Source organism: Fusarium falciforme, chromosome 1 (assembly GCF_026873545.1).
Source record: "Fusarium falciforme chromosome 1, complete sequence".
Classification (NCBI taxonomy): domain Eukaryota; kingdom Fungi; phylum Ascomycota; class Sordariomycetes; order Hypocreales; family Nectriaceae; genus Fusarium; species Fusarium falciforme.
The window spans coordinates 5,337,808-5,351,931 of record NC_070544.1 but is presented as its reverse complement, the minus strand read 5'-3'; the positions used below and the strand labels follow the sequence as shown (position 1 = coordinate 5,351,931).

At 53.5% G+C, this 14,124-nt stretch overlaps 4 protein-coding genes across 4 annotated transcripts; 3 read left to right on the top strand and 1 right to left on the bottom strand.

Moving 5' to 3' along the window:
• Window positions 1–6,483: 6,483 nt before the first annotated feature.
• On the bottom strand, window positions 6,484–8,912 carry NCS54_00151600 (Hypothetical protein; the record flags this gene model as incomplete). The annotated part of the gene is made up of 3 exons (XM_053147142.1): window positions 6,484–6,788; window positions 6,906–8,592; window positions 8,679–8,912. 3 exons carry the CDS (start codon window positions 8,910–8,912, stop codon window positions 6,484–6,486), a joined length of 2,226 nt encoding a protein of 741 aa, XP_053003117.1.
• Window positions 8,913–10,197: 1,285 nt separating this feature from the next.
• On the top strand, window positions 10,198–10,753 carry NCS54_00151500 (Hypothetical protein; the record flags this gene model as incomplete). The annotated part of the gene is made up of 3 exons (XM_053147141.1): window positions 10,198–10,221; window positions 10,295–10,613; window positions 10,683–10,753. 3 exons carry the CDS (start codon window positions 10,198–10,200, stop codon window positions 10,751–10,753), a joined length of 414 nt encoding a protein of 137 aa, XP_053003116.1.
• Window positions 10,754–11,179: 426 nt separating this feature from the next.
• NCS54_00151400 (Aldedh domain-containing protein) lies at window positions 11,180–12,909 on the top strand (the record flags this gene model as incomplete). Its single annotated transcript, XM_053147140.1, has 2 exons — window positions 11,180–11,880; window positions 11,928–12,909. 2 exons carry the CDS (start codon window positions 11,180–11,182, stop codon window positions 12,907–12,909), a joined length of 1,683 nt encoding a protein of 560 aa, XP_053003115.1.
• A 680-nt stretch (window positions 12,910–13,589) lies between these two features.
• Window positions 13,590–14,057, top strand: NCS54_00151300 (Mitochondrial import inner membrane translocase subunit TIM10; the record flags this gene model as incomplete). The annotated part of the gene is made up of 2 exons (XM_053147139.1): window positions 13,590–13,795; window positions 13,871–14,057. Exons 1-2 carry the CDS (start codon window positions 13,698–13,700, stop codon window positions 14,055–14,057), a joined length of 285 nt encoding a protein of 94 aa, XP_053003114.1. The 5' UTR covers window positions 13,590–13,697.
• Between the last annotated feature and the right edge of the window lie 67 nt (window positions 14,058–14,124).

The window sequence follows — 14,124 nt, the reverse complement described above, 5'->3', positions numbered from 1 at the left end:
CCACAACGTCTAGGCCGCATCATCCCCACACGCCCCCCAATTCTTTAGCTCAAGGTCCTTTTTAGCATCACCACCATCACCACAGATCAATCCGTCACTGATTCTTGAGAGTCGGCTTGCCGTACCGATACCTCGGACGCTTCCCTATCCGGCTGCGATGCCCACGTATACGGTACGTGTCTTGTCGACGGTCTTGGCAATGCATCTCCTGTTCCTCGAGCATCCATCCATCGCCATTTCGGAGCATTCGTCCCCCGATCAGATCAGCATGGCCGTAAGTGCCGGTTTGCTTGTTGGGCACGACACACGGACAGATGATGCTGACACCCCTGATTACCTGCTTGGTTCTTGATTGCTTGCTTTGATTGCTTGCTTATCTGCTCGATCTACTGCTATAGCCCGTCTGCTAATGCTGCCAACACAACGCCGCCGCCGCTCCCGCTGCCGCCAGATCTGGGGTTTGGCTGAGGGTTCCTGTAGATCCCTTGCTCTACCCGCGGATCCCACCTCGGAGATGCACAGCCTTGGCTGTGACGGTCATGCGGTTCGATCTTGTATTCATCACTGACTGATGGTGCGGCAAGGCAGTGAAAGGAGTGCTTCGCCTTGGGATGCTGGCCTCGTCCCACGGGTCCTGGCCTTGTGAGGCTTTGCTCGTTCCCATCCTCTCCCACATCCCGACCCCGGCATCTAAAGATATGCCCATCTGCATCTCCAACGGCTCTGCTGTCGGACCGCGTCAACCAAGGACGACCCTGCTTGTGCCGTGGCGGCGTTGGCATGGCAGTTATCCTGCTTGATTTTGTTTCCTGTTTCACCGTTATCCATCTAATTTTCCCAACTGCCGGGACGTTGGGTATGAGCAGAGTTTTTACCCAGATGGGAAAGTTTTGCGGGGGGGTTTTGAATTTCACGGGCCTGTTGAGGCGCATCTAACTCGTCGATTCATATCTAAGCGCCCCCGTCGCGACAGTCCCATGCCTCATGATCTCCCCCTCCACCAGGAGAGCCATGCCGGGCGTGCTGTCAATGGCAAACCACGATATCCCTCCCAGGCCCGAGGCCAGAGGCTCACCGCGTCTACCATGGCCCATGTGCATGCCCAGGCGCGGCTTTGACGTCTCAGATTTCAACCTTATGGTTCGTATATGTCCCTGAGCCCCATCCCTCTGCCATGCCTCCCCCCTACCTTCCACTCACAGACACCGCCGAGTGATTCGGGGTGCTTCATGCAAATTGGGCGGTACCAAACCTCTGGGTCGGATCCAGCTGTTGGTTTTTCCGGATGTCACTTGCTCGTATGTTGCCGGCAGCAGAACCTGGCGATCGAATCGAAGCGAGATGCCCGCGCCCCCTTGACGCATGAATCGAGAGGGAGCAGCAGCATGTGCAGCGTCTTGGAGCCGAGGTTTTTGGTGTTTGGTGAAGGTTTTCGCGATGCTGACTTAACATGGCAGATCTGATATTGACGGACGCGGCAAGTGGCCGAGCCCGGCGGCGGCGGCGTTAAGGTCGCGAAATTGCCGATCCGCGCTGAGGCTTCGAAGAAACGCTGCGGCCCCGTTTCTGCCAAGGTGGCCCCCGCCGTGGCATGGTTGATGCCGGGATCTCCCTTGCTCTGGAGACACCTCCACATTTCATTCACCAGGGCCCTGACAGAAGAAGACGTTTTTTTCCTTCCTTCCCTTTGCCGTTCGACTCTGGCTCTTTTGCAGACAAGTCTACTGGGCTGAGGTAGCGTAGCCACAAGGGGGAGGGGGGCCCTGGAGGGGAGGGGTGTGGTTCCGGAGGGTCCCCCCCGTCTTGCTCTGCCATCATCTATCGGTCGATCATCTTTCAAGGAACTCCCTCGTCAGAAGCCAATCTCGCGGGGTGTCGGTCCATTCATATCGAGGCAAAAAGGCATGGCCCTGGTTCGAACGGCTGCCAACCCACGCCCTATGTAACATTCCCGTGCCTGTCTGTGCCTCTCTCTGCCTGTTCATCACGGGCAACAAGCAGCAGAAACAGCAGAGCAGAGCACAGCACAGCCGGGTCACCGTGAGAGCGCCTCACGGACCCCCCGCATCGATGAATGAAAGGCAAGCTGGCGACATTTGAATCTCGAGTCAAGCGGTGATTGCCTGTTTGGGTAATGAATAGGAGCAAGCCGCATCAGTCTGTGACTCTGCCAAGCCGACAGCTTATTGTGGCTCCCTATTGTTTCCAACAATGGATTCAACACGACTTGAGCTTCAGCTACCGGGCGTCATAGGGCGCAAGCAAGCAAGTTCTAGCGCACGCGGAGTAACTAGAGCAGAGCATGTCACTGCGGACGGACGTGCTGTGCTGTGCTGTGCTGTGCTATTCCCTGTCGCTTATGACTTGGGATCTCGAGCCACTAACAAGGTCAATGACTCTGTACTCTTGTCAAGGTCGCATCTTTTCGGACACGCCGGGCGAAAAACTCTGGATTATTTGTCGCGACAAGGCGCGAGGAGCGAGTGCGACTCTCAGTCAGCTATTACTAGTCCCCGAGCCCAAGCCCTCGGGGGACCATGAATTGCCGCGAGCGAGGGTTACATACAGCAGCCGCCGGTCTTTCTTCTTGTCTCTGGTTTTTTATTTTTCGAAGCGCGAGGGACAGAAACTAGGCCCATCAGGGCTTCCAGTGCGATACGGTCAGACTCTGTGTGCATCACTTCTCAACTGCAGAGTCTGCATCTCTTTCTTTGTCTTGCAGGAACCGAGCGAGCCGTCGTCCCGTCTTTCTCTGTTTTTCTTTGTTTCGTTTTGTTTTGTTTTGGCGTCCGTCACCAGCACAAAGAAGCAAAAAACACAAAATCATTCTGCCCAATGAGCGGCTGTTGCTTGACGAGATGGTATCCGTCGGTTCTCAAGCCATGCCACCAATAATTACCTAGTCTCGCACGGCTACCACTTGGGCTGGGGTGTTCTTTTTTTGAGCTTCTCCGGGGGGGTAGGGGGCCCTCGATGGATAACCTACTATCAAATTTGCCCATCTTGGTGGAGGTCTCACTCGGGAATCCTACCGTCGCAGCTTGGCTACCGAATCAGCAATTTGCCCTGCTTTGTGGGTTTACTGAATCTGTGTCGAGACACCCAGTTGGCTACAGGGCGAGAGTTAGAGATCTGACGAGAGAAAATGGGATATTGACCCATTGACAGGTCTGGCTGCTGATGCAATGGCGTCGAATGTCAACTCCCCTGTCCGAGTCCGTCGTCAACCCGTCTTTGGCGGTCTCGGATGTGGGCTCATGGTGACGGCATCGTTTGCCGGGCTCTGAGATTCCAGGAAAACTACGAAGGAATCAGGCCCTTGTTGAGGGGGGACCGACACATTGCCCAAGTCCAAGTCCAAGTCCAAGTGCAGGGGGGTGGATAAGCTCTCCCGAGGAGATCTCTTGACCCAGGCCCAGGACCGTCCATCATGTTGCACACCAGACCCAGGCCTAGGCCAATGACGATCGGATCCGAATTTCCGCAGCATGAGAAGAAGGAATCGAATCTTGCTCATTGTTTGTTTCGTGTTTCTGCCTGGGCCTGTCTTTAATGAAAGGTGGCAAACTTCCAGTTTCCCGGGACCTGTCTGTGTCTGTGTCTGAGCTGGGGCCCATCGTGGGCCAGTTTTTTATTGATGATCAGACCTCGAGACAGAGAGAGACAGACGGGACAGCCTGACGATACAAGGATTGGCTATTAGCTCCCCCCCAAGGGCACAGGACAAACCTGAGATCGCCGCCCGCCGACCCGCGTGCTGTTCTACTGTCCATCATCATCACCATCAACAATGGACACCAGCATAGTAGACAAGATGGATAGTCTATCGACCGCTAAGGTTCTCTAGGGTTCCTTGGACCATAATCGTATCTGTACAAAAGCAGACAAGGCCGAGATTAGAGGATTCCCCCCCTTCTCACTATGAAAGAAACTGCCGGGAATCCCACGCTACAGTATGTGTTCCTCCCTTCCCACTCGACGACGGGATGGCATCGCATCACAAGCGGACCTTGAGAGATCTGCCACGGGCGAATCCCTTGCCGGCACTTGTGGAGGTGCCGTGCAACGGCTCGCCGAATCTTTCTCTTCCGCTTGCCTTGCTTGAATGAAAGGGAAGCGAACTGGAACCTGCTGCAACGTGTGGTGGTGCCCATCAAAGGAGAGGGGTCACAAGGGGGGCTGTAGGGCTTATCCTGGGCGCAGATCGATGGGCGAGTTTCACAAATCGACGATGCCCGCCCTGAGAGAAAGGGGGGGCGTGCGGTGTTGGCTCTGTTTCTTTCGTTTTTTTGCCCATCAGCCGAAGACGGTGAACAGCCCAGCCCTACTGGCAGAGTAGGTTCTATTGTTGTTTCTGATGAAGTGTTCCAGTCCCGGCTTCGGCTCCGTGTTGGAGCATGGTTGTGCCTGATCCTTCCGTCCAGTTGGAGATGCGGCATTGGACGGCACCAACTGCGATGCCAGGCTGGTTGAGCATAGCCCGGTGGAATGGCATGGCATGGCATGGCAATGTGTATCAAGATGCTCTCTTTCTCTAACAGCACAGCCCAGCAGAAATGCCTTGCCATCGCCATCGCCATCGCCAACGACCCGGGTTGACCGTCTCTCTTCTCCCTCTGTAAAGAGTCATGTCGTTCGTTGAGGGCGCTTATTCTCTCCATCTGGTTTGTCTACTACCGCGGGCCCGCGATGGCCGCCTCTCTAGAGGCCCCGAGTTGCGCGGCCAATGTCACCCACCGTCTTCGGGGAGGTCTTGTAAACGGCCGCATGTGATATCTACGGCAGGGCATTTTCTTGTTCGTCTGCGACATCTACCGAGTCCCCATATATTTTTTTATTATGCGGGTGAGGTTGAATTCACATCATGTTGGACCGACAGAGAGACAACAACAAATTGTATCCTCGGCACGGCCCTCGCCGAATCTCTTGGAGGAAAAAAACTAAAAAAACTGGCTCTTTCGTGTTTGCCTCTTTATTATTCTTTATTCTAATTTGCTCTTTCAGCTGAAAAAGTAGCCTCGTATTTGAGCGTCCAACCGTTCGACTGCAACCCTCTATCACATTCCTTTCACATCAAGCCACAACCCCTCGCATATCTTAGCCAGGGGACACGGACAACAAGGCAACAGTCATCAAATCCTTCCAGAAGCCGGGCGTCATTTCCCTCCTTTCTCTTTGAACAACGGCTGTGGCGCAAGAAACCAACCCCCCCTTGTTCAAAAAGCCCAGCCAATGGTTCAGGCCAAGCTTGCCTGTCAGCAGAAAGAACAAAAACCACACGTTCCTCCCGTATAGAAGAAGGGGAGGGATTATTATTACACGACGTCACTGACTTTGATTGAAAGAAGACGCTAGGTCGACAATGGCGATGGATGCGACCGTTTGCAAACTGGCACATCCAGCGGGCGCCCGTGACCAGGGCTCCGGGTTGCGGAATACTACACTAACATGGCATGCCCACTGATCCTTCTCATTGTCTAGACTCTTATCTTGTTACTCGCTCCTCTGGCTGTGCTGTATCATAGAACTGTTGGCCCTAGAGCTAAAGATGGTAAAAACACACGAAGGAAATATCTGTGAAACATTCATCATCTAGCCCTCGTGGACTCTACTCCATTGTGCTCTAGGCAGTTTTCCAATCTACCATGACCTTCTAGCGGTGCGTGCTCCTACAAGAAGCTCATCCATGTCGATAGCCTGGTCGAATCCGTCGGCCGACGACTTATCCCCGCGTCTCCGTTTGATATAGGTAAGGGGGGGGCGTATATGACTCCGTTTCCCTGCGTCATCTCGAAAATAAAAACACAGACAACAAAGTCTCGCCCTACAACTTCGTGTTCCGTCCCGAGGCTGTGGAAAGAGCGAGATGGAGATAGAGCAGATAGAGGGTCTCCCCTTGCTTGCTCTGCCCCCCCCCTTTTCTCATTTCAGACGAGAGTCTGTGATAGGAGATGCTGCGACAACCCAAGCCTCAAAATCCTTCCCTCCGGCGTTGCACTCAAAAGTTCCAACGAATATCATACCTTGAATGGATCATGATATGAGGCTTGGTTGGACCAAGAAAAGAGGCTTGTGAAACGCGATCAACATGATATGACGCCAGTTCAGCTCGACCATAATTAAACATTGTCGCATTCCGTCATGCTGCATACACACGTGGACTGTAGTCTTTACCCTTTTTCTTTTTCTCTCTCTTGATATCTCTCCCATCCCATCGATGACTTCTCATGTCACCTGATAAAACCTCCCTCCCATTTCCCATAGAAAAGCAACAAACTTGACAAGGGGAGGCTGATGATAAAGTCCCTCGCTGAACTGAACAGTCTCACCAAGTCACGAACGAAAGAGGAAGAAGAAAAATAACAAAAAAGAAGTACATGAAACCAAACGAGAACAAGGGTCACTCGGGGGCTCAGCTTCGTCTTGATGCTGTTCAAGTCGTCTCGATACTACCACGGCCTAGACTCCCTTGGAATCGGACCCCTATGCGCCTTCCAGGGGAGGGACGAACGAGTAGTTAAAGTCAAGGAGACCATCCAACATCCAGTGCTGGGGGTCGAAGAAGTCGTAGTTGGTGTTGTCGTACGCCGCCATGCCCATCATGCTGTTCTGGGCCGATGACGCCGCCGACAGCCCAGTCGCCCCGGGCGTGAGGGACCCGTTGGTGTTGGTGTTGAGCAGGCTCGAGGGGGGCAGCGTGTGTGACGGTACCAAGGTGCTGTCCATGTGTGTCGAAGATGCTGAAGACTCATTAGCCGAATCTGGATTTGTCGGTTGCTTGGCTGCTACTGTCCGTGTCAGCATCTTGCGGCAGTGATTGCTTGCACAAGACAAATAACGACATGATGCTTCTTTCACTCATAACAGAACAAGAACGGAACGGGATGGGGAATTCATCCACCTACCATCGATAGTACCTCGCCCCATTGCCTGGAAGTCTTCCCTCCACCGCCAAACAGAGTCAAACACCAGACTCATGCTGTGCCGGCATCGCACCTTGAGCTGGAGGCTGTCGTCCATCTGGATCGGGGAGTCGTCGTTGCTGTTGAACGACTGCTGGTTGTTGTCTAGTCGAGCTCCGTTCCACATCTGCACCATCAGCTCAGCCAGCCGCCATTGTAGATCGTTGTTGACCACGCTGGTTGCTCGGATTGCTCGGATCGTCTGGTGAAACAGGGTTCGTCCACGCTGGAAATCAATAGTCTTTGCAAAGAACGACCTCATGAGCTTGAGAAGCGCAAAGCCCGCCGCAACCATCATCTGTCCGATGTAGTTGCTGCAGTGAAGAAGAATCGTACCCCCCATCGTCTCTCTGGGGCTTGTCACCTTGTCAATCTCCAAGACATCATCGAGGAAGCTGGTTGTGGCTCGCCAGAGACCCATCAGATCGTCCATGTAGCCCGGTGTCTTGCTAGAATCGAAGAAGCCCGCCAGACGCATATGAAGAGCTCCGGCCCTCAAATGCAGGTTGATGATGGGTCCCAGCTCCTGAGACAGGATCGAGGCGTGCAACTCTGCGTAGTCCCGGCGATAGACGCGCATGAGCATAGCACGGTGCTCATCGCCGGCAACACCCCGCGGATCGCTTGCATTACTATACATCTCCTTGGAGACCTTGTCGCAGAACCTCTCAATCTGCAGTCTGGCTTCGAGTTCCCGTGAGAGTTGGAAGGCACTGTCATCTCCCGGCCTCAGCGCCAAGGTCCAGTCGTAGAGTGTCGATGCTGGTTGGCCGTATCCCGTTCCAACCGACTGCGCAACAATGTTACAAACGGCCCATGTTGTCACACGGTCGCTCAGTTGCTCCTTATTCAACTCCACTGACACTCTGGAGAAGTCTTGAATGTGGTTGGGCCGGTGAAGTCCTATTCCGGTCGCCGTCTTCATCATGACACCGCACAGAATGTGTGTTGGGTCGGACGATGTCGTACTTGTTGGCAGTGGCCAGGTACACAACAGACACATACCCTTGACCACATAGTAGTTGCTTGGTACCTCCCCAATCGTCGACCACAGGAATCGTGTCAGGGGTCCCGAGAGATTGTTGAGCAGATTGGGCACGTTTGTCGGACTGAAGCGTCGGGCTGCAACCGAGACGATAGACCAGAAGAGCAGCGGATGTTGCTGATAGTAGAGGTCGGGAGCCTGCTGTGGATTGAGGAAGGGCAGGAAAGGATGATAGAAGGCGAAAAACTCGTTGAAGAGGTTGTTGACATTCTCTTCGGTCAATTGAACGTTCTCCAGCTCGTGAGTATATCGAGGCACGTTGTAGTTTCCTCCCCGCTTGAGGTGTAGCAGAGACGATACGGCCTCATCAGAGCCCATCAGAGACGGATTCCGAGTGTGGGTATGAGTGTACGTCGGATTGCTCGGTGTGATGGGGGAGTTGACGTTGTCGTCGTCTTCGGGGACAAAGCCCTGAGACTTTGCGCGGGCGATGTTGCGGCGGAGGCGATCAATCTCCTTCTCCATCTCGGCGTGCTTGGAGCGTTTGCCGATGCGCTTGAAGTTGGACTCAATCTTGCACTCGAGCTTGAGGCGGTTACACCTGGAACAACTTTGGAAGGGCTCCTGCACGACATCACAGCGCAACTATTGCGATTGAGTCATCTGGTCAGCTTCTGGTGGGATGCGCTTGGGGTTGGGGTTGGGGTTGTGGTGGTTGGCGATAGACTCACCTTCTGCTGACGGCATTCGTTGCAGGCGCGCTTCACGCCGGGCTGGCGCTTCTTCTCGTGATCAGCATCATGATCGTCGAGATTACTACCAGGACTACTCTCCAGCCCAGCCATGCTGCTCCTCTTGCGCTTGTTGGCGCCGTTGCTGTTGCCATGACCATGGCGGGAGCTGACTGGGCTGGTCGGGCTCATGGACGCCGCCCCACCGGCGGCCATGATGGACGGGCCGTCCATGCAGGCAACGAGCAGAGGCCCGGCGACCGGAGGAGACGCGGCGACGACGATGAATGTGTTGCGCCTGCCGCACCGAGGCACAGACACACGGAGGTTCGGAGGGCGGAGACGTTATAGGCGGCCGGTGTCGCTGTTGGAATCGCGGCGCTGGGTGGGCGCGTCGTGTGTTGGCAAAGACAATGCGCGCGGACAAAGGCCGACTACGGAGGAGAGGGGCGCCCGGGGAGCGGTTGTCGGATTGTTTTGTTTGGGAGAAGATTGCTTTTCGCTGGTTTGCGAAAAAAAGGCGGTACTGAGACCCCCCGTGGCCCCCCTTCTGTGGCTCGAGTGGCTAATTGAGTTAGTGGACTGCAAAAACTCGATCAGGAGGCCTTGAATTTTTCGCCTTCCATGGATGGATGTACTGTCACGGTACCCTCTGAGCCAACTTTTCCTTCTGAGGCGACCTCTGTGCGACCTAGGCTCGGGCGGGGGATGGGAAAAATTCATTGCAAAGAAGGTGCCACCGCCGGAGAATTGCGTCATCTGATTGGTGGGAACCCGCATCTGAGTCACGTGGCGGATATTTCCTCCGACCCTCTCTTGACCAGGGAAGGAAGGTATCACCTCAGTTGAGAAACCGCGAAACTCTGTTGAAAAAGCACACAATTGCAACTCCAGGAAGCTATTCAGACCGAGCTCTTGGATGAGGACATGCATACGTACCAAGTAGCAAGTAGGATGCTTCCTAGCTACCCCATGGGCCATGCACGAGGTGCATCTCCCCATCCGTAGTGGAGCCAGCCAGTCTCGCTCAAAGACAACCTGGCGCTCGGCATGGGGGAAAAGGTCTCGGATCATGTCCTAGCCAGACAGCATCTTCCAATTACCATCGCGTGGCATGCCCTATAGGTAGACGGAAAGATGAGGCCCTCTCTGTGTGCGAACCCCGTGACCCCACCGTTGTAGATAGGCACGATAGGGAAGGTGCAGCAAGTATGGAGGTGAGACAGCACGAAACATCCATGTATGTAAGCACGTAAAGCTTCAGCCTCAACGGTCCATAAGGGTTTCACTGCGTCATTCATAATTTCGTCCTTTCAACCCTCCGGCTCAAAAATAGCACCCTCATCCTCCACCGTCAAGGACGCCCGCCAAGGTACAACGCTGTCACTGCATGAACAGCCGTCTCAGGCGAGCCAAGTCCCGCACTCGTTAAACGAACAGCTCCGTTTCCTATTAGCGCTGATACTTCTCGCATCTTGCTTGCCTGTTCCAGAGCGTCTCCGATGTCTATGGGTGGTGCATGAGAAGACAACTACTGAAACCGGTACTCACTGCGCTCCAATCCAACGAAACCCACTGTATCTATGAACTGACACGGTGGATTCCATGGATCTTAGGAGATTGTTTGGTTGTGTTGTCAGTGGACTCTCTCCACCTTCAACTCCAGAAACCGAATCCAATTCCTACGACACTGCGCCATCAACTCAAGCTCTCTCGCAAAGGTCCTTACAGCTACGGTAGCTAGCATCCTTCGGCTACAAGAAAAAGCATACAGCTACACAGGACAGCTCGCAATCATGCCGGAATCTGACAAGCCACGCACCCCTACCCCAAGGCTTCTCAAACCTGCGCCTCCGCGTCCTGGCCAAGTGGTGCACTCTCCACGACTCAAGTCCGAGGTCCACTTTACACTTCCAGGATCGGTCCCAGTCGTCGGTGAGTGTTCATGCGCCCGAGTTGACTTTATTCGCTCGACTGAGCCTTCTCTAACGCTGAATTCCTCAGAAATTGTCCAGATCCGCACCGCCGCCGTCTCTCAGCCATTCCTGGACCCGGCAGCGATGCAACGTCCGTGATACCCTCCGAGCCTGGGCATTGATCTTGCTGGGTTGAGCCATGCCCGATTCGCAACTATCACTTGCGAAGTGCATATGGGCTGTTGACAGGCATGGACCTTTGCTTTGTCACAATATGTCGTCTTGAATTTTCAACTGATTCTTTGGGATCCTGAGTCAAAGCACAATGACGATCCTCCAAGTTGAAACGCAAGAAACGCAGGCCAACAACCGTGCCCGCCCTAATGGATCCCCAAGTGAGGCTCCTATCCAGTCTTGACTTTAGAGGTCTCTTGGTGCTGGTCTATTTCGCGCTAGGAAGCGTACCCATGGAACAAGCACGTCAAATGGGATGCCCGCTAATAACTAATCCCGATGGACGTGCCGAGCATACTTGCCGTCGCCTAGCTGCGCAAACAGCACGTCCATGATCCCCTCCACAACCCGATGTGGCATGCATCCACATGCGGGGTTGGGGTAGGCTATACTATGCCATGCCTGTTTGCAAGGAGGGGAGGGATTCCGAGGAATGAAACACCGTCGGACTGGCCAAGCAGTCTGCTTTCGCCCAGCTACTTAAAGGGAGCCTGTCGCCCGCCGATTGTCTCGGTTGAGTTGTTCATACAAACAATCTTCTTCATCTTTTGGTTTCTAAGATACAGTATTTGCTTCATAACTTCCATCATGTCGAACGGATCGGCTACAGAGACATACACTGTCCCTCTCCTCATCAATGGCAAGGACCAGACCTCTGAGCATGCCTTTGATATCATCTCGCCCTCAAATAGCAAGGTCATTCATCGTTACTATAGTGCCGACGTCAAGGATGCCGACGCCGCAGTAGATGCTGCCGCCGAGGCTTTCAAGACATGGCGAAAGGCCACTCCCTATCAGAGACGTGATGTGCTTCTCAAGGCTGCAGAAATCATCGAGAAGCGGCGTGACGAGTTGCGCGAGTACTCAATGGGAGAGACTGGCAGTGATGCTGCCTGGGCCGACTTTGACATCAGCACTGCTATCCAACATATCAAGGAGGTCGCTGGTCGCGTGGGCACGATACAGGGTTCAATTCCTAGGTTGGCCGACCCTAACACCCACGCCCTCGTTCTCCAGGAACCTTATGGCGTTGTCTTGGCTATCTCTCCATGGTATGTTAGTACTCTCGGGTGTCTTGTTCTCATACTAATGCGTCCAGGAACGCTCCTTTCATCCTGGGTTCAAGAGCCGTCATCTTCCCCATTGCTGCTGGAAACACTGTTGTGTTCAAGGGCAGCGAGCTTTCACCCCGAACCTTGTGGGCGATTGGCGATGTCTTCAGGGAGGCAGGTCTACCCGAGGGTGTGCTAAACGTCATCTTCCACGAGCGAGCCAATGCCGCGTCTGTGACTTCAGCATTGATCAAGAACCCACATGTGAAGAAGATTAACTTTACAGGAAGCACTCCTGTTGGCCACATCGTTGGCAAGCTGGCGGGTGAAAACTTGAAGCCTGTTGTGTTGGAGTTGGGTGGCAAGGCCCCATCCATCGTGTGGGAGGATGCAGACCTCGATCTCGCCGCTTTCCAGAATGCACTTGGATCTTTTATGAATTCGGGTCAGATCTGCATGTCGACTGAAAGAATCTTGGTGCACAAGAACGTCCTGGCAGAGTTCGAGAAGAAGCTTTCTGCCTCTATCGAGCAAATCTTCTCCTCCAAGGGCGATGCGCCCACCCTCATCAGCACCGCGGGAGTCGAAAGAAACAAGGCCCTAGTCAAGGATGCCATCTCCAAGGGTGCCACTCTGGTTCACGGAAATCTGGACGTTGAGGAGACCAGCAAGTACCGTATGAGGCCCATCGTTATCCGCGATGTCACGGCAGAGATGGACATCTACCAGTCCGAGTCATTCGGTCCTACCGTGTCTCTAATCGCCATTGAGACTGAGGAGGAGGCGATCAAGCTCGCCAATGACACTGACTACGGCTTGTCATCGTCGGTCTTCACCACCGATCTCGGCAGGGGTCTCCGCATTGCGCGGGAGATTGAGACTGGAGCAGTCCACATCAACAACATGACGGTCCATGACGAGAGTGCTCTCCCTCACGGAGGAGCCAAGGCTAGTGGACATGGCCGCTTTGGTGGATCGTTTGGTCTCGAGGAGTGGACGAGGTCCAAGACCATTACCTTTAAGAACTAGAGATTGCCTACAGTAGGATATAGTGATATTTGGGTGATAAATAGCGCCGACTTTTTGAGACATTGAATGAAAATTTACGATATTTGGATTTTAATTAATGATTTTATAGTGGTGCTTTTCAATCCCCAGTAATTAGAATACTACTGTCCAAGCATTGAGACTATATACCTAGGTGATGGTCGGTTCGACTGGGTTTTTGGGCTTGGAGCAAATACGCTCCTGCGATACTATTACCTCGAGATACAACTCCCAGACGAGGAGATTTAAGCTCGAAGCCCAAGGCACATTTTGAAAACTCTAAAAACACCCTTGAAACAAGCATGAATTACCAAAGCTTCGGTAGACCGCTGAGAAAGGAAGCAAAATGAATTACGAGGCCATCTGCAGGGTAGGTGAGACTGCCTCTGAAGAGGAGCATTAGGTGTTGGTTCTGTGAGCATCGACCAAAAAGTATTTTGAACAACTCGATAATGTCCCTCTACAATACTATTGCAAAGAACTTATTTCTTGCAATTAATACTATAACATGGCTGCTTCTTCCACCATCACTTACAATCAGGTACCGTTAATGACTGAAGCTCAACACCTCATTGGCCAACCCCACGAGCCTATGACATACACGCAGCAATCGATAAGCGCACCTCACGTAATCAGCGATAAGCCCAAATTTTCCCTTTGACCAAGGCAAAAGCATCGTCAACGCCGAAACCGCCCAGATCGCAACACCATTACACCCAACACCATCACTCTTTTTTAAAATCAAACACCCCCTTTCAAACACCGCCAAGATGAGCTTCCTCGGAATGGGTCGTCCTCAGCCTACCTCGGAGCAAAAGATTGCTGCCGTGGAGAGCGAGATGCGCATGATGGCCGACACCTACAACCGGTAAACACCAACCCCTCACCTGGGTGGAATTGGCTTTGTAGCATGAATTAACAGCAGTCACTAACTCTTCTGTAGTCTCCAGAACTCGTGCCAGAAGAAGTGCATCCCCAACGACTACCGCGAGGGCGAGCTCAACAAGGGCGAGTCCGTCTGCCTCGACCGCTGCACCGCAAAGTTCCTCGACACGTCGATGAAGGTCAGCGAGATTATGCAGCAGCAGGGCCAGGCCCTCGGCGGTCAACAGGGCGGCGGCATGTTTTAAGAGGCATTAGATATGGGGGGACACAACACGAATAGCCTCCCCCCTCTCTTTGCAAAGAAGCGTATAG